The sequence below is a fragment of the Lissotriton helveticus genome, chromosome 1_1, assembly GCF_964261635.1.
Source record: "Lissotriton helveticus chromosome 1_1, aLisHel1.1, whole genome shotgun sequence".
In the NCBI taxonomy this organism is placed as follows: domain Eukaryota; kingdom Metazoa; phylum Chordata; class Amphibia; order Caudata; family Salamandridae; genus Lissotriton; species Lissotriton helveticus.
In genome coordinates, this window is record NC_136057.1 from 1117593246 (window position 1) to 1117618836 (window position 25591).

Genomic DNA, 25591 nt, shown 5'->3' on the forward strand with positions numbered 1-25591 from the left:
TTCTGCCTAGTTCCCTGAGTCAGTTAGGATTATAAGATGTAATAATCAAACTGCCCATTCTGGCCTATGGGAAATAGGTAGCCTTGCAATAGCAAAAAATGAAAATGGCTGTAATTCACTGTTAGGACATGCCACACACATCATGGCTTGTCCTACCTTATACTTACAATGCACCCTGCCATTGGGTCTACCATAGGGGTGTCTGACATGAAGGAAACAGAAGGTTTAGGGACTGGCAAGTGGGTGTACTTGCTTAGTCAGCATGGCAGTACCAGACTGCACACAGGCTCTGCAATGGCAGACCTGAGACACACTTTTACAGGCTGCTTCTGTGGGTGGCAGAACCAGTGCTGTAAGCCCACTAGCAGCATTTTGTTTACAAGCCCTGGCACAATCAGTGCACTGTACTAGGGTCTGATAAGAAAACCAAATCAGCCAATCATGGAATCACTAATCCATACATCAATTTACAATAGGGAGAGCACATGCACTTTAGCACTGATCAGCAGTGATAAAGTGACCAGAGTCATAAAAACAACAAAAACAGGTCAGACAATAATACAGGAGGAAGGCAAAAAGTTCAGGGATGACCCACCAAAAAGGGCCAAGTCAAACAGACACTGAACTCAACTTTAATGACCAAGTGAATCGCACAATAGCAACATGCACCTGGATCATAAGGATGCTTAAGAAACTTTTTCCATTCATCCAGCAGTTTGCTCGTAAGCAGGTTGCTCTCACCCTAGTAATGTCTAGACTGGATAACTGAAACTCATTGTACCTGGACTCAAACAAAAACACACAGCATAGGCTCCAGGTGATGCAGAATGCACTGCTAGACTTGTTCTGGACATTCTCAGGGGACAGTCGTCTGTGAAGGAATTGGAGACCCTTCACTGGCTTACAATTCATAAGCGCTTCAGCTTTAAATCTCTCTCAATGGTACACAAGAGTCTTTATCTCCCATATTCAACAAGATTAAAAGCAATGTTTGGCTGGTATATCCCAGGCAGACACCTTTGTTAATCTCTTCAACTCCAGCTCACAGTGCCAACAAGTAAAAGAAAGAAGTGGGGTGACAGAGCATTCTCCACGTCCGCAAGCCTACTCTGGAACACCCTTTCATAAAATATGAGGGCCATCCCGCAGCTCTTGCCCTTCAGGAAGGCTCTTAAGACCTGTTTATTTTTCTTTGTAGACATTTTTTGAATCTGGAGTGCTAGTGTACTTTTCCGGATGGTGATCTATAGGACCTTGATGCCTTCGGGTGATTGCTGCACACTATAAATTTAAATCAAATCAAATCAAATTAAAGCAGCTTGTTTCACGAGTATCTAATCTTATAGTGCAGATTAAGTGAAAAAGAACCACACAGTGTAGTTATAAAAATGGTTATTTGTGACAGACACTCATTAACCCAAAACAATATCTCCTATCCGGAGATATAATTACAAAACACACAATACTTTGATAATACAACAGGTAGCACGATAATACAGTGGGCTTCCAGGGGAGACCAAACTATATACAAAAATAGTGGAATGCGACTAATGACCCAGAAGACTTAGAAGTGCTGGGGAATCAATGAACCACCTGTGCTAAGGACCCAGGAACCCCACGGAAGCCGTATGCTAAGTGAATTCGCGACTGAGTGCGCAAGGAGAGTCAATAGGGAAATCGCAGTTGGAATTCTTAGAAAAAAGGATCCTTCCCAGAGGTCTTGGAATACACTTGTGGATACCCAGGAGACAAGGTTACCTGCACCAGGGAAACAGTGTGCATAGTTATGAAGTGACGTCTGAAATTGCTGTGGAGACCAACTTCAAGCAAGATGCTGCTAGTGAAGACGCTGGAAGAGTCTGATGGAATCCAATGGTGGATTAAAAAAAGTGCAAGCATAGGGGACAGAGTCTATGTCACTCAGGAGTGACCAGGAGGCAGGGGAGTCGAGTACCCACCAATGTCGGCTGTTGCAGGAGAGTTGACGGTGCCTTTGTTTCTGCCGCTACGCGGACAATGTGATGCTGAGGATGGCCAGGGATGGTGCATGAGCTGTCCCACATCAGATGCCGATATCCAGAGGGGGTCGACGTCCGGTAGGAGCACCAACAAGACTTGGCAATGGCAACACGTGGAAGAAGACAAAAAGGTACAGTACCAGGACCAATAGGGTCCAATAGACTCACCATGTTCAAGTAAGTCAGGGTAGGCACGAGCAAGCAGGGGAACCCACTGGAATCAAAGAAGACCCTCAATAGCGCCCGAAGATCTCTGTAACCAAGAGTTGCCCAGCCTTAGCAACGGCCAGCCGACATAGTACACAGGATTCGGTTCCGGCGGTGTCGATGAGGGATCCTGGCCTCAGACTCGGTCTGGAGATAGTGCAGGCCTCGAAGAAGCTGTTGAAGTCTGTAGGAGCCCAAGATCAGCAAATCGGTCAGTTACGTTGTGGTGCCTGCGGATGCAGGGGAGTGAGTCCTTCAATCGATCAATCATTTGTAAGGCCCACTACATACCCACGAGGGTTTCCAGGCGCTGGGGGGCGCTACTGATCGAACAGCCAGGTCTTGACTCTCCTCCTGAAAGTCAGCAGGTCTTGGGTCTGTTGTAGGCTCAGTGGGAGGGTGTTCCATGTCTTGGCGGCGAGGTGGGAGAAGGATCTCCCACTGGTGGTTGTTCTTCTGATGCGCGGGACGGTAGCAAGTGAGAGGTCGGCAGAGCGTAGCTGGCGGTTTGGAATGTTGACGGGGAACCAGTGCTGGTTTCTCAGGTGGGGGGTGATGTGGCCGTGGCGAGGTACATCGAGGATCAGTCGTGCCGAGGCGTTTTGGATGCGTTGTAGTCGTTTGATGAGCTTGGTCGGGGCTCCCGCGTAGAGGGCATTTCTGTAGTTGAGTCTGCTGCTGACGAGGGCCTGGGTCACTGCCTTTCTTGTATCTGTTGGGATCCATCTGTAGATCTTGCGGAGCATGTGGAGGGTGTTGAAGCAGGAGGAGGAGACGGAGTTGACTTGCTTGGTCATTGAGAGCGTTGAGTCGAGGATGATTCCCAGGTTGCGTGCGTGGTTGATGGTTGTCGGCGCTGCCCCCAGTGCCGTCGGCCCCCAGGAGTCATCCCAGGCTGAAGGGTTGGAGAAGAGGATGAAGACCTCCGTCTTGTCAGAGTTCAGCTTCAGACGGCTGGTCTTCATCCAGTCGGCGATGGCCTTCATTCCTTCGTGGAGGTTGACTTTGGTGGTGATGGGGTCCTTGGTGAGGGAGAGGATCAGCTGAGTGTCGTCGGCGTAGGAGATTATGTTGAGGTCATGCTGTCGGGCTACGTGTGCGAGCGGGGCCTTGTAAATGTTAAACAGCGTCGGGCTGATTCTTAAGGGTGTCTTTGGATGTCCGTAAGCCCCGGATGGAACCTGTATGGAGCATGGACACTGACTGTGCAGCCGGCTTGCAGAACAAAGAGATCAGGAGCAGACAGAGTCTTCCCAATTGCATTCTCGGTTTCCAAAGGGAAGTCCAATGCGGTCTGAGCGACACAGTCTGAATGTCCAGACGGTTGAAGAGGACGCAGAGTTGGATCTGAATTGAATCCCACGATGAATCTAGGGACCCAACCTCAGGTAAGCATTTTAGTACCCTAAGGAAAGTGTTGGGATAACTCAGGGGTCCCACCCAGAGGACAAGCTGGACAGTGGGGAGGATACTCCCATGCCCTTTATCCAGTTTCGTGCCAGAGCGGGAGCCAACTGCTCCCCAAACTGGTTTGAGCTGGAGTTTGCAAGGAGGGCACCAAATGTGCCCCTCAAGCAATCTGAGTGTCACTGGTGCGTTCCCCCCTCCTTTCCCAAAATACCAAACCCTGTCTGGGAGGTCATCACAACTCTCTGTGACAGGATACCTATTTTTCTGCCTTCCCCTGCTCAAGCTTGGCTCTCATGTCAGCAGCAGCCCTCGCTTGCCGTCCGGTTCTGCAAGACTGATACTTGGAGCACTGAGGGCTTCCTGAAGGAGATTTACAGTGCATGGAATCATACCTTCCACATAGTTTACGGTGTGGGAGGTATGATTCCAACATGTTTGATACCAAACCTGACAGGGTTCATTACAGCCAGTTTAGAGATGGTATTTGCGTAATGACGCATTGCCACTCTATATATCATTGTGGCTGATGCACTGACAACCCAGGAGAATGGACTCCGAAGGTTGCAATGGTGTCCTGCTCATGCAGAGCTCCCTAACACTTAAAACCGAGCACCCTGCCTTTGGGACTGAAAGTCGGACTAGAGGGGTGACTTATAGGTTTTAAGTGCAGTGATGTTAGATATAAAGGAAACATATCTTTTGTGAGAGATGCAAGCACCAACTCATACAGGCTGCAATGGCATACCTGTAGTCAGAGTTTGGAGGGTTCCTTATGGGTGGCATAATACATGTTTCAGCCCATATGGGACCCCTGGTGTACCTAGGCCCTAGGTACTTTAGTACCATATACTAGGGACTTACTAGGGTACACCAACAGCCAATTATGAAAATACCAAGGTACACACTATAGCCAATTTAGGGAGGAAACAAAGTGACTGGGTTCCTGTTTAGCAGGATCCCAGTCAGACTGTCAGAAAAACAGCATGACGCCAGCAAACAGTGGAGGTAACCATGAAAGCATATCCTACTTTCCTACACAGGGTGTAATGGAGAGGCCTGCCAAGCATTTACGAGAGGGTTTTACAGTAGAGCAGTAGGAGGTATTGGCCACTTGCTGAAATTTCCCAGTTGGTACACAGGGCTAGTTAAACATGCCCAATCTTTCTTCTGCCCTTACTTGCAGGTGTTGGAAGCTTCTCACTAAGCAGAGCGTCTCACACAGGCCGGGGGGCTGCAATGCCAGGGTCAGTCAGGGGTACATACGGTGTCAGGGTTCATGGTGCAGCACACTGGGTTGTAAATTTGGGTATGTGTCCCCACTGCCTTCCCCCCCCAGGGGATTGCTGCGTCACACTCCCTTGTGGGGCCACCTAGACCCCTTTGGGCAACTTGGTCCTGTAGTGCAGGACCGCAGTCAATCCAGTCCTATGTCACCGCACTCGCCGATGGTTTCCAAGGGTTCTCGACAGTCCCCCTTCCCACACTTGGTTGCTATTGTATTGCCCTTGCCTGCTGGGGTTCGGAGCTTCTTACTTTTTAGTTCTTCTTTCATGGGCCTGTTGGGCCACCATTTTGGGGTCAGGCAGAGCTCTTGGTGATAACAGGGTTCCAAGCACCACACTTGAGGTTGTTAATTCAAGAAGGTGGTCCCAGTTGTCATTCATGTCGTCCTCCTTCTGCAACTTGCTTCAGTTACGCTCACACACGTGCTCGTTCAGTTCCCCTTGGGGAATTTGGAGCTACAGTGCAGGATCATGGTCACTCCAGTCCTGTGGCACTGCATTTGCCAGAGGCTTCCAAGGATTCCTGTGGGATCAGAGCCACAGCACCGATTTTGACAGAGTCCGGGAGCTGCACACCGACCTCCCCACAGCTCAAGCAACTTCAAGGACTCCGCTGCATCCCCTGAGACTCTCTAGCGCCATGAAGCTCGAGCTTCAAGCAGCTGCGATGTAAGCGTCTGGCAAGAGTTGAAGCAGCCCATCCTAGTCATGTCTAAACACCATTATTTATGATTTACAATTTGTTCAGTCCAACATTCTTTTTTTAAGTTTGAGGGCCTGAGTTTGTGGAGCGGAGGGAGTGTGTATTTATATGTAGCAACTTGACCAGGTTGAGAAGGCATGTTCCTGCAAAGTATCAAATGTTCCTCTTTTTTCATTCTTTATAGTTGAAGCCGAGCACAACAAGTGGTGTCCACTTTATTTTCACTAGAAAAGTACCATCTACTGCTTTATAGCAGAGATTATTGCATTTACTTGGTTCTTAGTACTCGGATCCAAATTAAAACTACCGCCTGCTACCAAGCCACACTTTGTAAAACAAAAAAAAAGCTATTTCCTGAAAATAAAACAGTGCTTTCCATGTATGTGGTTTCTAAGATCTGCTGGTGCTGGTAGTATCTTTATTATTGAAGTTAAAATACTTCCATCAGTGCCTACTCAAGTAAAGAAGCATACAGCAGTCTATTTAATTTGCTCTGAACCTGGTAAAAAAAAGTCTACCATCTGCCACATAATTCATGCCATAAAACAATGTACATATTAAACAGATTACAATTTGCAATTATATCTGATAAGCAACATATGATGGCTTTTTTTTGTTATAGTAATAATAACAAGCATTTGCAATGCAATAGGTCTCGCATTTGCGAGATGTTGAGCGATTGGCATTTATATGTGTAAAAAAACCCGCAATAATAAAAGGCATTGTCATTTACAACACCAATAGGTCAAAGTTTCGAAAATGCGATGAAGAACTTGGTGCAAGGGGCTGATAGTTAAGTTTGCAGGAGGGAGCGAGAAAACGAGAGCAAGAAATACAGAAGCAAAGACAAAAAGAAAGAGAGAGGGGCGATAAAGGGAGAGGAGGACAAGAGAGCACCAGTAACTCATGGAGACGAGCGAACGATAGAGAGCGATGGCAGTAGAAAAAGAGATAACAGGATTCAGAGAGAAGGGACAGTGAGGGAGCAAAGCGAAAGTAGAGGCAGAAAGAACAAGCATCATATGGACTGATATTACCTGTCTGAGCTACTGATAAAAATGACTCCAAGACTTGCAGTATAAAAGGGTGTACAGACTAAAATGATTTACTAAGTAAACGGATATTTTTTTACATTTTTCCTCTTGTTCAATCTGTTTTCTTTTTAGTTATTTCTTTTTATTTCTTTACTCCCAAACTGATCATGAGTAGGTGAATGCTCGAACACAGGAGTGAACAACGTTGGTATAAGAGGGTAGAATGGACGCCAGGTTTACAGGCAATCCAAATGGGAAAATGGGAATACAATTAGTCTGAAAGGGAATTATCGACATAGTCAATATTTATCCTGAAAATCCGGTAAGGATGCAACCTTCCTGTACACATATTGGGCCCCCTGGAGTTATCCACGGTTCAATCCAAAAAAGTAAAAGTGCAGGTTGGTAACAACTGCTTACTACCATCTAGTCACATCTGCATGGTTAAGAAGTTTAACTTCTGCTAAGCGCATTGAATCCACCTGATTTACTCGATGCATAATACCAGCCCTTTGTGGGGATGGACTAGTTCTCAAGAGGAGTCCTCGAATTAGATCTTCATGTAGCGCATCCATCATAGGAGCACTTAGGACAGCCTTCGACAAATCAGAATGATCTCAAACTTTGCTCTCTCTTTGAACTATGGATGTCTGGGCGCACATGTGGCGCAGGCAATTCCCACCATCAGTTGCTTCTTGAAAGTATTTCATGAAATATGTGGACTTTTGTGCTGCATGAACGAAAATGGACCTTTTAAGAAATTATTTTAATATGATGACTTTGTGCTAAATGTTTTCAATAACCTCTCCTTATGGGACCCAGTGGAGAATATTAGTCTCGGATTCGGAGATGTATTCTATTGATCTAATAACATATGTCTTAAGTACTCCTGACAGGTCTTTGATCTGTTACCCCCGTGCTGACTTAAAAAGAACAAGCAGAGGGAGTAATGCATACAATACTGAAACACGGGCAATAAACAATACAACACAAACCCAGCTGAGTAAACAATACCACAATGAAACACCCAAAAATAGATATCAGAAAAACTCTGAAAGAGGGTGAACAATGTCCTAAGAAACAGAGGGGCAAACAAAACCACCTCAAACAAACAGACTGATTCACGAAAAAGTAGGAAAAGTTAAGGCACAGATGGATGTCTCCATCTCAGCATATTGTTCCCGCCTTTTTTCTAGGCACAAAACATTCCACAGGAGCACTCCTGGAAGGCAGTGCCAGGTGCAGATTTCCGGGTGTATTCATGTTAAGGTATTGGGGCTTTCTAAGCAGCTCCAATTCCCACCATACAAGAGTTCTCTTTAGTGGAAACTAAGCACAGTGGGAATAGGGCCCCGTGTGCAAGTGCATTTATATAGGGACAAAAACAATCTCCCGAGAAGAAAGCCCTCCCCCCACAACCTACCACTGCTCCGGCTAACAATGCAGGGTGGGGGGTGGATTTTGATCAGTTTTGTGCCGGAATAAATTGGCCATGCTTTCCAGAGTGGAAAGGAGATGGTGAAGATTACAAGACACTGACAATCGTTCCCTGGGGGTGTTCTCGAACTTCCAATGCAATCCACAATTTTTAAAATCGGATTTAGGGCTATGGAAAGCAGGCAGAGTGCATGACTGCGTTCTAGAGGCGTGCCAGCCGACACAAGCAGGTTCACATACTAATTATCCACAGAAAGCACACTCCACGTGCAACAAAATATATATGTTGAGGCAGAGAAAGAATGAACACGGAAGTGCTGGCCCAAGAGCAGGAGGGTGAACGAATGCTCTGTTTAACAAGCATTACTGCATGAGTTATGTCAAGCTGCTTCCTTTCCCTTTCAAGATAAAGACCAGACCTAAAATAAGTTTCTACAGAAGGGTTAAAAACAAGTTAACCATGAGCAGGCAAACAGCGTGCGCGCAGGGAGGGAGCGAGCGGCTGAGCCGTAATAAATCAAGCATCCGGTGTGAGACGCAATGCACATGCACCTCGCCTGTCCGGCGGCGGGCGCGCACATGGTATGTCTCCCTTCGCGAACGACAGCGACCATAATAGAGTCTCGTCAAGGTGAAGCAGCGCATGCACTGCGTTTGCTAGGCGAAACCTAAAAAGGTTAGCTGCAGTATGGAGTCTGTAATTAGGGAAATACTAAATCTTGTTTTTAAAATCTTATTTTTGAAAAAGTTACTCTGGCGGGTCTACCTACCAATACATAGAATAAAATTTGACAAAACGAGGGTCAGATTTACTGAGTACTTGGTTTGCCCTTGCCCGAAGTAAGACTTCGCAAGGCATCAGAAATCCTTAAAGAAGATTTACAGAGCCCTACAAGCGGCTATTTTCACTGCCTGTGTGACTTGGTAAAGAAATCCACTGATTTGTGTTACATTTTGTTGGGCAGATGTTTCATGGGTGGAGCATGGACATTCCCATGCATCCACTCATAAAATCTTACGGAATCCAAGATTCAATGAAGGCAGTAAACCTGGGATTGAATCAAAATGGTGCATCTACCACAGAGAGGTGCAACAAGGAGAAACAGCTTTATTTCTTCTCATTACTTCCTCTGCAGGGCCGGACTGGCTACCGGGCAGTTGTGTGTGCTGCCGTGCAGGGAGATGATTTCTCCGTGGAATGGGCTTATTTCGTTGATGGGGACCTGCGTGCGCATTGAAATAAAAAAAGCAAAACGAATTTCGTTTTGCACACACAGGTCCCCATCAACGAAATCATCCCCCTGCTCGGCAGCACACACAACTGCCCGGTAGCCAGTCGGGTCCTGTTCCTCTGTGTGGGGCTGCTGCATTGTGCATAACACATAGACAGGGGAACTTGCCTCTTATGATTGTTACTGTTCAAGAAGATATACCTTCCTGCACAAAAACAATTCTGCTTGTAACACAGGCACTCTTGCAGCATGGCACAAGGGTGCCTGCATCAGTAGTAGGTAACGCACAGTGTGCCAGGGCTAGGAGAGAGCAGAAGTGTGGGCACATCTTAGTGGATTAGACTCATTTCTGCTCCCTCTCTTTCACGCAATGCAGCAAGTAGCCTCGCTATGTTGCATGAAATATTAGTAACTCTACCCCTCAGTGAGGACTCCAAAATACCACCACACGTTCATGGCAAGAATCTGCGGTCCTTGGAATATTCCCAGGTTACCTACATTATTATGGGGAGACTCATGAATATTCACAGTTCAGTTTTAGGTGAGGATGATCAGACCTAATAACTTTTTGCAGGAGTAGATGTTTGCTTTGTTAAATGTTTATGACCCTCGATGGTCGTCTCTGAGACCTGAAGAACATGGAAGAGTGGATGGATTCCATCATTGAGGAAGAGGGAGCTATCTAGTTTTGATATTATGATCAGTTCAGTGTGTGTATTTGAAACAATTATTTGCAATCCTGTTTACACTTCATGAAGTAATCTTTGCGGGATGTGGGTGGACTGATAGTGTAAACATTTATATTCCCATAGATGTTTGACTTTGATTTAAGGGTTTTGTGTCTGCTATCGGGAGCCAACATTAGGGATGTGTAGTTGTACCACTCTTGTTCCAGCAACCCAAATACCTTGGTAGTTAAAAATCATATAAACCTCCAATGTATTACCGGCAAGTAAACAGATAAACAACAATTTTATTAAATGTTTAAGTAAGAGTGCACATAATTTCTCCAACATTTATATTTGTCTTGCTTTGTAGTTTGTGGACCTTAATTCATCTAGAAACCTATTCGTGTTTGGATTTTCAACTTTCAGTGGCCTTGTTATTCCAACGTGGCTGAAATACAACCCAGGTATCATCAACACAGGTACGCTACGAAAAGTGTGAAAATGATTATACCTCACATACTTTTAACTTTTGTAGTACATTTCTAGTAATTCGCCATCTGCCAATCCTTCCCTTTGGTTTCTACAGTGTCCATTTGCAAGTGAAATACACTATTTCATCTGTAATGTCATTTATCAATTATATCTGCCTTTTATTTTACAAATCAGTTTCCGGCGAATTGTTATAAAGATCGACTTACACATAGTTATTGATGTCGTGGAAATAAGCACAAAGAAATCACAATTATCATTTTCAACAGATTGATTATCATTGATGATTCATTTGATAATGCCCTCATGCACAGCTATGTACAGTTTATTGGTGCAATTCACCACAATGTTCTTCACACGCTCAGCTACAGTGGCAAAATAATTGGTAAAAAAAATTCCCCCCGAAAATGTATGAATTATGCTTATTCCAAAGCCAAAATTTTGACTTCGACTAGTTATTTACTGTACTTAGTGCAAATAATTTCTCATCGGCCTCCCACGAAACCCCAGTTTGGCTTGCCGTATTTACACCACAACTCAGTTTCACTGCTTCAGCAGGCGCGCACAGGCTGCTGGGTGACTCCTGTAAAAGGAAAGCAGAATTTATTACCCTATTTCATGGTTTGCAAATGCACTGTTTTGCTTGGCATCCACTCCTAAATCTTCAAAGGTCAAATAGAATATCTTTTAGTTCCTTCTATAAAAATCTGTCTGAGACCCCAGGGAGCAGACTCCAGACAGCAGGCTACCCTTTAGCACAAGTCCTTGCTAATGTAAGGAAAAATATAATTGTCGTGATTTATTTTTTATTAGGGTCAGCACAGCCGCCACCATTCTTTCCCTTCAAACACTTGACTGTTCTATTACTTTGATTTACCGGTTACAATGTATATCTCTAATACAGGGCTTTTCCTGATTTGTGATTCTGTTTTAGGCCCTTATTCATTGTATTGCTTCTCATTCACATCATACTTTCATGCCATTGAAGGTGTATCTCTCTTATAACATAATGACTTTTCCTTTTTGGGGACACTTTTATTGCTACATAAAATTAATACATAGTGATCCGCAGTAGTTTCATCTTTCTATTTTAGCCCTAAATCTGGTGTTCTGTTGTATGCTTCTTTGTGTGTCTTTCGTATTAAATTCAGTCATACATTTTATATCTACCCTGCTATTCTCCTGTACTGTTGAAACTAGTTTTTTTTCACACTATGATCTGTCACATTCCTGAAGCCCTTTCTTGGACTACCAGCCCTACATAAACACCACATACGCACTGCCCTTTGACTACGACATGCTGAACCAAACGCTGTGCAGCAACCCTTAGGGGCAGATTTATGAAGGCCTTGCGCCGCCGGTGCGTCACTTTTTCCCATGTTAAAAATGACGCACCGGCGGCGCAAGGCCTTCATAAATCTGCCCCTTAGTTTCTCACCATCACCACCATCCCTCATTTATTATTTATATTTCAGATTACTGTATTGGGATTAATAGGTCATGTGCTGCCGATATCAGAGCCGCAATATCCAGAGGACCATGGGAAGTTCAGACTGCCCATATGTAGTGTACTTTAATTTGTTTTTCACCCCCCACCTACTTCCAGGGTGGAGTTGGTGGGAGTATTTTGAGCCTGAGCAACTCTGCTTCAAATTAGGTTTACACACTTACATGATTTCCGGGGAATGGGTTCAAGGGTGAATTCACAGTCCCTGCTCCACCAATTTAAAAAATATATATTTATTTCTTTTGGGGTATATACATAGCATGGACCATACTCTGCAGACAGCAAAGCATCTTGAAGAAAACGGAGAATTAGGCAATGCTACTTCCAATTTGTAGGCTCATGGGTGGATGTTCACAAAAGTCGGGGAGAAACAGTACACCTTACAGTTTCAGTTAGACATACTGTATAACGATAACTATTTTACAAAGTTAACACAGTTTACATGATATACTTTGTGTGGTCTGTGAGGGAAGATGCAGTGAGAAGAGCTAGTCTTTGAGCTCTTATACGAAGGAGTGATGAGCATTAATATGTTTATTTGACAGTAGCAAAAATAGCTTGTAATCTCCTATACAGCTGACATATTAATATATATGATTTTGATATGAATGATTGTTGTTTAGATGTTCTGAGGAAATGTATGTAAAATTAAAATGCAATTAAAGAATAGAAATCGCCATCCAAATGAGATGGCATAATGAAAAATCCAACACAAACTTCTGAAGAAAAGGAATGTACATCAGAACTAGTGGCAATGGGGAAATTACTTTTCATGTACCCAAACCAATAGCGAGGGGTTTCCCATTAGATTATCCGGCTAAGTCTGGACGAAGAAGAGTCGGATGCTATGTTTCTTCTGGAAACTTGGCTCACCAGTTCACTAGACCCGGTAGTGGTCCAGGCTCTTCCACCGGGTCATTCGATCCAAAGACTAGCTCGGACTTTAAGTAGAGGAGGAGGCCTGGCCATTATTTATAAAGACTCCTTTAACTGCCGGTTCACGACGGGATTGATTTATGACGGTGAAAGTGCCTTGTTTGCCATTAGTTTTTCTCACACCTGTACTTTCTCCGAGGTCTTAATTTATCAACCCCCAGGAGCTGCTGGGCATTTTAACAGTGACCTACCTGAAACAATAGCCAATTCAGTGAGCTCCCTGCCCAATTTCTTGCTATTGGGGGACCTGAATGTCCACTTTGATGATATTTCCTCTCCTAATGCTGAGGAATTGACCGATAGCCTGCGTGCCCTCTCACTTAACTTGAAAGTGACCTGTCCCACTCACCTAAAAGATAATTTACTCGATTCTATCTTCCCCAACATTAATAACTTAATGGTGGAGAAACCTACTCCATTACTTTGGACTAATCACTATATGATATCTTTTTCATGGGCCCCCCTGATTAGTGATCAGCCACATGAGCATGTAAAGAAACTCAGCCTTAATTGGTCTAAGCTTCCCATTGACGCCTGGGCACTTATTCTTCACAATACCCTCCTGGCATTGGAAGCCGATCCAGAATCCACCAATCATAAGTTTAATCAATGGATCGTAGCCTCTCTAGACTTGGTGGCCCCGAAGAAATGGACAACCAATAAGAAGGGCTCTAAGAGGATCGCATGGTACACCCCCAAGCATAGAGAGCTGAAACTAAAATGTAAACAATCGGAAAGGCAGTGGAGGAAAGATTTCTCTGATGAGAGGAAGTGCGTCTACAGGGAGGCTACAAAAATGTATAAGCTAGAAGCCCAATCCCTGTACTATGCAACTAGAATAACCTTGGCCTGGAATTCTCCGTGTGAAATTTTTAGAATTGCTAAATCTCTTATTAGCCCCCTGTTTCCAGCTTTACCCGCTGCTGATATCCTAGGACGATGCAATAACTTAGCAGAATTCTTTTTTTTTAAATTCAATCAATTTATTCGACATTTTCGCCAGTCACAAACCCTTTGAAGGACCTCCAATTGGAAAATAAGTCCAAAGCACCCGTCACTCCATTGGAGGTCCTCCCTCCCCTGGACATGAAATCCCTAAGAATCTACTTTAATAAATTAAAATCAGGTCCGCCTAGAGACATGGCCCCACCCACCGGTCTGAACCAAGTGTTTGAAACAGTTGCCCCTATTATCCTAGAATGGATGTATGTTCGTACATCGCATTCCATTCCAAAGCGTGCTTTTACCACGCGTGTAATACTTCGCAAACACCGTTACACCGGTCATTTTCACAAGGCACGTTGTTGCAACGCAAATGCAGTGTTTCCTATGGCACATTACATCGCACACGCTCCAAGCGCACGTCATTACAATTCATATCACGCATATTAAACTGGCAGAAGCAACATGCAACGTTTTGGGCTCCAGAGGACCATTCTCATGGAACAAACAAAATCTAAGAGGAGCCCAGCTCTCCAGCACAGTGTGGCTTTACTTTAGTTCTGTCTTCCTTGGAGTTTAACAGAAGCAAGAAAAAAAAACTGCTCGTCTGCCTTTCGTTTGAGTTTTCACTTTCCCTGAATGCAGCTTGTTGCATTTCGTCTACATAGTCTAAGCACTTACACCTTGCTAGCTTCCCTGCTGCAGGTGGAGCGCTTCTCGTTTGCCTCGATGTTTGCGAGGATATGCCTGCCTTGCTTTAAATTGCTCGTACAAAGAACACCCACTGACAAGAACTGGAAAGAGATAGGACATTAACAGTTCCGCACAAACATGATGGGCAGTTCCACCTTCGAGGAGCTGGAGAGTGAAGGGTCCGGATGCAGCGACGACGTGGAAATCCTGGTCAATGTCGGGGGGATGCGACACCTTTTCTATGGAGACATCCTGAACTGATACCTGGCCACCCGCCTGGCCGAGCTGGTGAACTGTGTCTCGGGGGGGTAGGATGCCATCTTTTCTGTCTATGATGACTACTACCCTGGCAAGAAAGAATTTTACTTCGACAGAGACCCAGATGTCTTCAAGTGCATTCTCGACCTCTATTACTTCGGGGAGGTCCTCATGAAGAAGGGGATCTGCCCGCTCTGCTTCCAGAACGAGATGGAGTTCTGGAGAGTCAACCTGGACCTGGTGGGTGACTGCTGCAAGAGTCTGCTCAGCAAGAAGAAGGAGGAGATGGAGGAGAGAGCTCTCAGGGTGCACACCATCCTGGATGACCTAGGGGAGGACACCACCAAAAGCCGCTGGAAGCGATGCCAGAAGTACATCTGGAAATTTATCGAGCAGCCAGAGTCCTTGTTTCAAGCTAGAGTCGTTGTGTTTTATGATATCTCTTCATTCTCGCCTCTGCTGTGGTCATGTGTGTTGGACCGATCCCTGAGCTCCAGGTAGAGGACGTGGAGGGGAACAATTGGAGCACCCCGTGCTGGATAGCATTGAGACAGCCTGCATTGGTTGGTTCACTCTTGAGTATGTCCTGCGCCTTATCTCTTCCCTGAACAAACTACACTTTGCATTGTCATTCATGAATATTATTGATGCCTTGGCCATTCTGCCATTCTATGTCAGTCTGATATTGACACACTTAGGGGCCACTTTGATGGAGCTAACAAATGTGCAACAAGCCATCCAAGCCATAAGAATCATGAGAATTGCATGGATTATCAAATTAGCGCCCCATTCATCAGGGCTTTAAACTCTGACATATGCGCTCAAACGTAGCTTCAAGGAGCTCGGTCTGCTTCTCATGCACTTGGCTGTCGGCATTTTTGTCTTTTCAGCTGTGAGTTACACCATGGAACAGAGTCACCCGGACACCTTGTTTAAGAGCATCCCTCAGTCCTTTTAGTGGGCCATCATAACGATGACTATGGTTGGGTATGGAGACATTTATCCCAAGACAGCATTAGGGAAACTGAATGCAGCCATCAGCTTCCTGTGTGGGGTCATCGCCATCGCACTGCCCATTCACCCCATCATCAACAACTTTGTAAAGTACTACAACAAGCAGTGCATCCTAGAAATGGCGGCCAAGCACAAGCTTGAACTGATGGAGCTCCACCAGGGTGAGACTAGCCATGGAGACTCGGGACATGAGCTCCATGGTGAAGAGCCTGAGAGGGAAGGCAAGAGCATCCCGGCCTGGAGCAGCAGTATGAAGCTATCTCACAGGGACACCTTCATCCCTCTGCTCTCGGATGAGAAACCCTACAGGAACAGACTGCAGAGTTGCAAGTAGTGCACAGCTGTCTGACTGAAGGGTGACTGGTGACACAGACTAGTGAAGGATGGCCACTATGTAAGAATGCACACTTCACTTCCCTGCTAAGTGTCTTTTCTTTCAGAGGCACATACTGGATTGTGGCCAAGGATTCTGTAGCATCTTTTGGTAACTACCTACTGTGCTCATCTGAGAATTAAAATGTAGGAGAAGACGTTGTGAGATTGCATCAGACCTTCGCGTGTTCTTGGAAACGTTGCAGACTTCAAACTTGGAAGACCTGTCTACAAGAAAGCTATTCTTTTCTGTGGAGCACTGCAGATGATTCAAAATGTAGGTACATGTTCAGAGGTTCTATTAAGCTGACTGTGCCTCTCTCAAAGCTCTCTTCGGGGAAGGGGTTTATATATTTTCAAGACTAATGTTATTTATTGTCTCTGGGAGGTTGGCGATCACATTAAACAACATGTGGTAAATTGGGCCAATGATGTGCCTATGACAACCACCACAAAGGTAAATTATTAGATTATAACGAAGTGTATTGCGAATAAAAAGCACACATTAAGTAAAAATGTACAAATAGCCTCAGATTTATATTCATGTTTCTGACATTATTGCCAAATATTGATTTCCAAAGAATGTGGCCATCTGTTTGCTTATCAGAAGACAGTTTTGAAAACGATGCTATCATGATAACCATTGTGCATTCTCGAGTGAAGCAGCCACACACAATCCTCCTTTCATTTAACATAAGCACAGTGATGTGTGGTGCATTCCCTGCTCTTGATAAGACAGATTGGTGTGCGCGAGCGAGTCAGTGCAAACAAGAAACCGCAGCCCGGTGTGAGGCGCAAAGAGGAACACTCTAATTACAATGGTTGTATGTTTTTATTTTATTAATTTAACATGATATCCTTTAACCTTTAATAAAATGCATTCTAGTGCAGTGTAAAAAATACCGTTTAATGCGAAGATTTGTACAAAAAGCTACAAACACCGTAAAACCTCAGGTTATCAGGTGATTGCTACAAGTTGCACAGGTTACTCAATTCACTTGTTATTGTGTGGTGTGGCATGATGACACTTCCCCTGAGGCAGTAAAATTATTTTTTAAGATGACTTCACTGCTTCACAGATGCCTGAGCTGCTGTAGAGTTTCAAATTAATGTTGTTGTGGCCTGAGCTTCCAATAAATGTGCGATGTAACAGCATGCGCTGTAAACATTTCTGCGATGTAAGCAAGCGCGATGTAACAGCATGCGTTGTAAACATTTTTACTATGTGAAATGTGCGATGTAATGAACCCCCGATGCGCTCACATCGTTGTAATGAGTGTTCGCCTCCTAGAATTTATCAATTTGTCTTTTGCTTTCGGGACTGTCCCCTCTTTATGGAAATGAGCCTAGTTAAAGCATTGATTAAAAAACCATGTGCAGACCCTGAAATGTTTGCTAATTACCGGCCACTCTCACTTTTCCCTGGGATCGCAAAAAATGTGGAAAAGCATGTCAATTCCATTTTGTCCACCTTCCTGGTGGAAAATTAATGCTTTCATATTTCGCAAAATGGTTTTAGACCCCATCAGGGAACAGACACAGCTCTTGTTGTAGTTGTGGAGGAAGCAAGGAAAATTATGGATGCCTGAGGCTAGGCTTCAATTGTCCTCCTCGATCTGAGTGCGGCTTTCGATACCGTTAACCACCAACTGCTAGTCTCCAGAATCAGAGATGTAGGGGTGTCGGAAACTGCACTAATGTGGTTGGAGTCTTTTTCAGACGACCGTTCATTTCAGGTCTTTGAGCAAAAACTGAGCTGATGTTTTTGGGTAAACCTTCCCCACGAGGCCCCTGTTCTCTATGGCCTAAATGTCTGGACAGTATGCCTCCCAAAAGAACAAATAAAAAGTCTTGGAGTCTGGCTTGACCACAATCTAGACATGATGGAGCAATCACAGAAAGTAGCAGGAACTTGCTACGGAATCCTTAAAATGGTTAGGAAAATCCTTCCCCTGCTGCCCTTCAATGTCAGGAAACTGCTGGTTCAAGCCTTAATTCTCTCCTGTTAGATTATACAAATGCCCTTTATCTGGGCTCCCCACCAGCAATGATAAAGAAGCTACAGACTGTGCAAAAGTGTGCAGCTCGACTCTTTTTACAGACCCTTTGGGAATCTACACGTCCTTCTATAGCCGCCCTCCACTGGCTCCAAATTGCTGAAAGGATACAGTTTAAGTCCCTATGTACTGTACTCAAGATTCTTTCCTCCAAGGGCCCACCTATCTTACATTCCATCATTTCTCCTTACTGTCCCAGTAGAGCCTTGCGCTCGGGAAAGAAGCGCATGGCAGTAGTCCCTAGAATATATAGGTCTAGAAGTGGGGGAAGATGATTCTCCTACATCGCCTCCAAGAACTGGAATGCTCTTCCTAACTACATTCGTCTTGAGGACGACTATATGTCCTTCCATAAACAGCTTAAAATATTCTTGTTCCCAGTCGTATAAAGCTGGTCATTTGTGTAGGTTCTGTTCCTCAGCACTGGGAGGCCTTCTAGTAGCCATGCGCTCTACAAATGGCAATTCATTTATTCATTCAACTGTTTAGCCGGAAAAAATTAAATAGAAAACTGTACTTTTAACATGATGCTTTGTCAAGAACAGTAAACCACAAACCTAATTTTGTATAAAAGATTACTAACAACATAAGAGTGACCAAGGTGCTGTAATCATACTATCGTGATACAACAAAAACCTAGAAATAACCAAATAGTGATCAGATTAGAACGTGAAACCAGTGGGAAAGAAAAAACTTTATTTTCTAAGAAGAACCCTCACTCACCCTAGTGGTGACATGCTTCATCATAGGGTTCTCACTGGGGAGACCGAATGTGCCCCCAGTGTGCTGCAACGCCTAAATTACAGAGCAGCTGGTATTTTTGAGTGAGAAAATATATGTGCTCAAGTGTTGTGAGTGCAAAGTTAAAACATCCCAGTTATACCATAAACAATTTTATTACATGGACACCTGGTCTCATTAAAACAAGTGAAAAGGACTAGTACGCGGTCTTTATTTGAACCGCTGAGTCCTAATAAAAAAAGGTCAACATATTTCAGCTGTGTACTCCAAAATTTAGCTCAGCTTTCTTCAGGACCAAATTAATCCCCCAGCGGTCCACGCGCGCTAAGGCGTGTCCTGTCCGTGAGGATATATATGTGAAAAGTGTAAGACTCACGGTTATACCCGTGTGGGCACTCCTAGATATCACCAGGGGCCAAAAACCTGCAAGGAAATAGAAATAAAACCAACAAACTTTGTTCACAATATGCATGATTTGTGTAATAAGTACTTAGTAACTTGTCATCCTTAATTATACCTGAATACATTTTTATCGGATCTAGATAAAGTTATATTCCCAAAGAACACCTTAAGTCACGCATATGTGATTGTATTCAATTATTAGCAGTCTGTAATTATATCTCAACCGGGTCTTATTCGCAGCAGAACATTTCTTGAGACCAAGAGTGTCCCATTGAAAACTACAAACACTTTGTGTTGGCAGGATCCCAATATGATCCAAAGCCCACAAGTTACGTGAAGGTATTTGTAGTTATTTTTAACAAAAAAGTGCCGAACCCCAATTAAAAACACCTCCGCTCAAACCGGGGAAAATACATACTAAAAACACACAAGTTAGGAAGATGTTGAGTCCACTTACAACACATAAAAATTGAATACGTGACATGGGCTCGCAGTGGGGGAAAATTCTTCACATTTCGCGCCATCTGGAAGTAAATTAACAATATCAGTAGGAATTGCACTTTGTCAAAGACCCCATCTCTAAATGACAAATCAGAAAGGAATGGGCCTGCCAATATCACTTACTTGCTGCACAACGACTCGCCGCCAAAAACCTACTCGGCACACTTCTGCTGCCCGAAAGATAACGGGCCATTTCTGAATGCGGAAATAAGAGGAAGCTTCCGTCAGTCACGTGGACGCCATGTGCGTCATCGCGTTCATTCAGAAGAACTAGAACGCAGAGTGTACATCCAGTCGCGTTAGTGCTTCTTTCTTACTTCCGGTTTCGCTGTGAGCAGAAAGCCTCTATTAAATGTCAATTATTAAATATTAGCAACGTCCCACCTGAGGAATGACCATTGGTTGCACTTCTAAACAGAGGCAATTGGCTCCCATGATTGGCTACTTTTGTCGACAAACCAAAATGAAAAGTCAAGTAACCAGATGAAAATGAAAAAAACGAAAAAAGCGACTTGAGACCGCGTGGATGGGGAACTCCCTCCCCATCCACCTTCGGCTGACCCAGGACCATCTCGCCTTCAGGAAACAACTCAAGACCTGGCTGTTCGAGCAGTAGCATACCCCTCTCCCCAAGCGCCTTGCGACCCTCCCGGGTGAGTAGTGCGCTATACAAATGGCATGATTGATTGATTGATTGGTTTGCAATCCAAGAGTCATGTATTCTATAATTATGTTCGGATTAACATAATGAGGATGTCATGTTCCTAAAAACACATGGTTGAAGAGAAATTATAACAAACACACCTCCCTGTTCAATTCAGATGGTAGCTTGTTCTATTCTCGTCGTTTTTTATCGTTATTTTGTGTGGCACAGCTTTATTGAGACACCAAATCCCTGTATCTAATTAATAGCCTTAGTGAAAATACGAGAGAAAAAACATATCTATAAAAGCCTAAACCAAATCCCAGTGTAATAATGCCCCTCGATAATATGACCAACCAACACAAAGGATCCATATTTTGAGGCACATATTGGAAAGTTCACACTATAAAAAGTTCACTAGCCAGGGGTAAAACAGTGTGAATGGTCAAAATAGATTACATCAATGGTTCGTGGTCATTATCGGGCAACCAGTTAAGGGAAAAGAAATCGTCCTATTGTTATCAACGTCTCAACACCGTGCACCATGGAATATTATCATTTAGTCCTGACACGTGACTGGAAAGGCGATAGATCCACCTTTGCTCTTTTTCGAACAAACTGTTTTCAGAGCCCTGATCCAGTTGTTCGATCACTGTCCATTTCATCTCATTTGGGGAGTGCTTAAGCTGTAAGAAATGTGTAGTTAGTTTGGCATTACTTTTCTGGCACCTAATGCTGCACCGATGTTCACAAATACGGAGTTTGATCCGTCTCTTGGTCATGCCTATGTATCTTAAACCGCAAGGGCAGACTATCAAATAAACATCATTACAGGAATTACAATTCATATGTTTTCTTTGTTGCCACTGTTTGCCAGGCTCAAGATCCAATATTTTAGTGCTTGAGGTCAAATGACAAACACTACACACTCCACAGGGAAAATGACCATTAATTCGAGGAAGGCCCCATGCATTAAGGACACTCCCCATATTCTCTTTATGTTGTGCTTAGGGCGAGTATGGACCAAGGAATCCTTTAGACTCCTCGGCCTTTTATAAGAGAAGAGTGGCTTCTCCCAGTCATGGTTATTACTCGTCAGAATTCACCAATGTTTGTTAATACAGCGGCTAATTCCTGTTTGATAGTCTGCCCTTGCGGTTTAAGATACATAGGCATGACCAAGAGACGGATCAAACTCCGTATTTGTGAACATCGGAGCAGCATTAGGTACCAGAAAAGTAATACCAAACTAACTACACATTTCTTACAGCTTAAGCACTCCCCAAATGAGATGAAATGGACAGTGATCGAACAACTGGATCAGGGCTCTGAAAACAGTTTGTTCGAAAAAGAGCAAAGGTAGATCTATTGCCTTTCCAGTCACGTGTCAGGACTAAATGATGATATTCCTTGGGGCACGGTGTTGAGACGTTGATAACAATAGGACGATTTCTCTTTCCTTACCTGGTTGCCCGATAATGACCACGAACCATTGATGTAATCTATTTTGACCATTCACACAGCTTACCCCTGGCTAGTGAACTTTTTATAGTGTGATTTTTCTAATATGTGCCTCAAAATATGGATCCTTTGAGTTGGTTGGTCATATTATCGAGGGGCATTATTACACTGGGATTTGGTTTAGGCTTTTGTAGACCTGTTTTTTTCTCCCGTATTTTCACTAAGGCTATTAATTAGATACAGCGATTTGGTGTCTCAATAAAGCTGTGACACACAAAATAACGATAAAAAACGACGAGAATAGAACAAGCTACCATCTGAATTGAACAGGGAGGTGTGTTTGTCATAATTTCTCTTCAGCCATATGTTTTTAGGAACATGACATCCTCATTATGTTAATCTGAACATAATTATAGAATACATGACTCTTGGATCGCAAAAGCGGTCTCAAGTCGCTGTTTTCGTTTTTTCCATTTTGATCTGGTTACTTGACTTTTCATTTTGGTTTGTCGACAAAAGTTTCAATCATGGGAGCCAATTGCCTCTGTTTAGAAGTGCAACCAATGGTCATTCCTCATGTGGGACGTTGCTAATATTTAATAATTGACATTTAATAGAGGCTTTCCGCTCACAGCGAAACCGGAAGTAAGAAAGAAGCACTAACCCGACTGGATGTACAATCTGCGTTCTAGTTCTTCTGAACGAACGCGATTACACGCACGGCGTCCACGTGACTGACTGAAGCTTCCTCCTATTTCCGCATTCAGAAATGGCCCGTTATCTTTCGGGCAGCAGAAGTGTGCCGAGTAGGGTTTTGGCGGCGATACGTTGTGCAGCAAGTAAGTGTTATTGGCAGGCCCATTTCTATCTGATTCGTCATTTAGAAATGGGGTCTTTGACAAAGTGCAATTACTACTGATATTGTTACTTTACTTTCAGATTGTGCGCAACGTGAAGAATTTGCCCCCACTGCGAGCCCATGTCACGTATTCAATTTTTATGTGTTGTAAATGGACTCAAAATCTTACTAACTTGTGTGTTTTTAGTATGTATTCCACCCGTTTTGAGCGGAGGTATTTTTAATTGGGGTTCGGAACTTTTTTGTCAAAAATATCTACAAAGACCATCCCGTAACTTGTGGGCTTTGGATCATATTGGCATCCTGCCAACACAAAGTGTTTGTAGTTTTCAATGGGACACTCTTGGTCTCAAGAAATTTTCTCCTGCGAATAAGACCCGGTTGAGATATAATTACAGAATAGTCTATGAGTCGGTTTTTTAGTGTTCAGAATTTTGGCGCTCAACTTCTCACGGTAGAGTATTAATTTGTCCTGGTATCAATGTAGGTGCTTCTTGGCCAGAGGAGAACCTTAACCTCTGTAAAAACGGGGGGCAGAGACCTCCCTTTTGTTCTGTTTGGGCAAAGATCCAGAGCACACTATATATATCAATAGAATGTTTTCTTGTAAGAGTATTGTTTAATTAGGGATAGATCCAACCAAACGTGAATTTTTCAAAAGTTTTATTCATCAGCAGTGTTCACCACTTGGGAATCACTGTACATGTCACTCAAGCCAACACGTGTTTCATCACAGCATGTGGCTGTGAATCTTCAGGGCTGATCTTAATGATCAAGGCGCGTGGTCGGGGAACCGGTGATAATTCCAACCCGGTCCTTATCGGGTGGTTTTTAATTTTCGATATAGCGGCACCAGTCAGTCAGTCAGGTTGCCGAAACCAGTTCATTTGTTTGGGGAATTTGTTATATAGACAAATTCAGTGGAGCGGAGGCCGTGTTGAGCCTGTATTCATGCCTCGATGGGCGTCGGTCTCCAAATGCCGCTATATCGAAAATTAAAAAACCACCCGATAAGGACCGGGTTGGAATTATCACCGGTTCCCCGACCACGCGCCTTGATCATTAAGATCAGCCCTGAAGATTCACAGCCACATGCTGTGATGAAACACGTGTTGGCTTGAGTGACATGTACAGTGATTCCCAAGTGGTGAACACTGCTGATGAATAAAACTTTTGAAAAATTCACGTTTGGTGAGATATAATTACAGACTGCTAATAATTGAATACAATCACATATGCGTGGTCCGCCGGGGGATTAATTTGGTCCTGAAGAAAGCTGAGCTAAATTTTGCAGTACACAGCTGAAACATGTCGACCTTTTTTATTAGGACTCAGCGGTTCAAATAAAGACCGCGTACTAGTCCTTTTCACTTGTTTTAATGAGACCAGTTGTCCATGTGATAAAATTGTTTATGGTATAACTGGGATCTTTTAACTTTGCACTCACAACACTTGAGCACATATATTTTTTCACTCAAAAATACCAGCTTCGCTGTAATTCAGGCGTTGCAGCACACTGGGGGACATTCGGTCTCCCCAGTGAGAACCCTATGATGAAGCATGTCACTACTAGGGTGAGTGAGGGTTCTTCTTAGAAAATAAAGTTTTTTCTTTCCCACTGGTTTCATGTTCTAATCTGATCACTATTTGGTTATTTCTAGGTTTTTGTTGTATCACGATAGTATGATTACAGCAACTTGGTCACTCTTATGTTGTTGATATATATTTATTAGGAGTAGAAGAGTGGCGTATTGACCCTGACTCTCCTGTTGTTTTGGTATGAAAGATTACTAAGCCATATTTGAGAAATTCCTCATGACGTACCAACCCACCTATGCAAAAGCCAGTGAATTATGTGAATGAACAATGTGAAGGGTGGGACTCCTAAATGGGCATGGCCTATGTAATTAGGATCCTGACATAAACATATCAACTACATTTCTGTGATTCCCACAGTTTGACACCTGGCTGGCATTTTGATTCCTCTCTGAGCTTTCTTTTATTGCATCAAGATATATAAATGTCAATTTACACACCTACCACCTAACACCGGCCAGGACTATTGGCTTTGTCAATGGGTGTTAGCTGTTTATGGTAAATGAGAACCAATAATGATTTTAAGTAAATAATTATCATTGGAAATTTTTTTATGCAAAAATTGTCTGACTGTGAATTAAACATTACTGAGGCCTGTGGTAGAGGCAGTGGTCTTCAGAGTGTTTCGAACACTACTGCTATGTTCTCTCTATGTTAGACATGTTCGCCCTTTTTCCCTCCAAATGTCATCCATCTGCATATCTTACACCTCAACTCTTTCCTCACCAGCACCCTCTTTTCACTCTCTACTGAATGCACTTCCTCTCCTCTCCTTCACTTCACCACCCCAAAGACACAACGCCCCCTCTCACCTGTAAGCACGGCACTTTCTTTTACTGTTGTCTTGTTAATATTTTGATTACTGTGTATCTCCTTCTCACACATTTCCTCAGCATCACCATTAAAGCTGTACGCATTGCCATTGCTATCTGTGCTCAACAAGAGGCCACGGATTGGATGAGCATATATTCTGAAAACCGTTTTTGACCCACTGACAGGCACTGATAGTGTCTTCAGCCTCAGCTCCAGTGCTCTCAATGATGGCCCATTATAAACATCTGGTAGGAACTCAATTCATAGTACGCACTATACAACAGTAATATGGTGAATGGAAAAAAAACATACAAA

General features: G+C 43.7%; 1 protein-coding gene and 1 pseudogene across 1 annotated transcript in view; both read left to right on the top strand.

Annotated features, from left to right (window-relative positions):
• The window catches only part of LOC144772266 (solute carrier family 23 member 1-like), a 984472-nt gene that overhangs the window by 532164 nt on the left and 426717 nt on the right, over positions 1-25591 (top strand). The window contains exon 10 of the mRNA XM_078656497.1: positions 10363-10471. Coding sequence (XP_078512623.1) covers positions 10363-10471 — 109 coding nt within the window. The remainder of the gene's footprint in view (positions 1-10362; positions 10472-25591) is intronic.
• Positions 14698-16165, top strand: LOC144772258 (voltage-gated potassium channel regulatory subunit KCNF1-like; annotated as a pseudogene).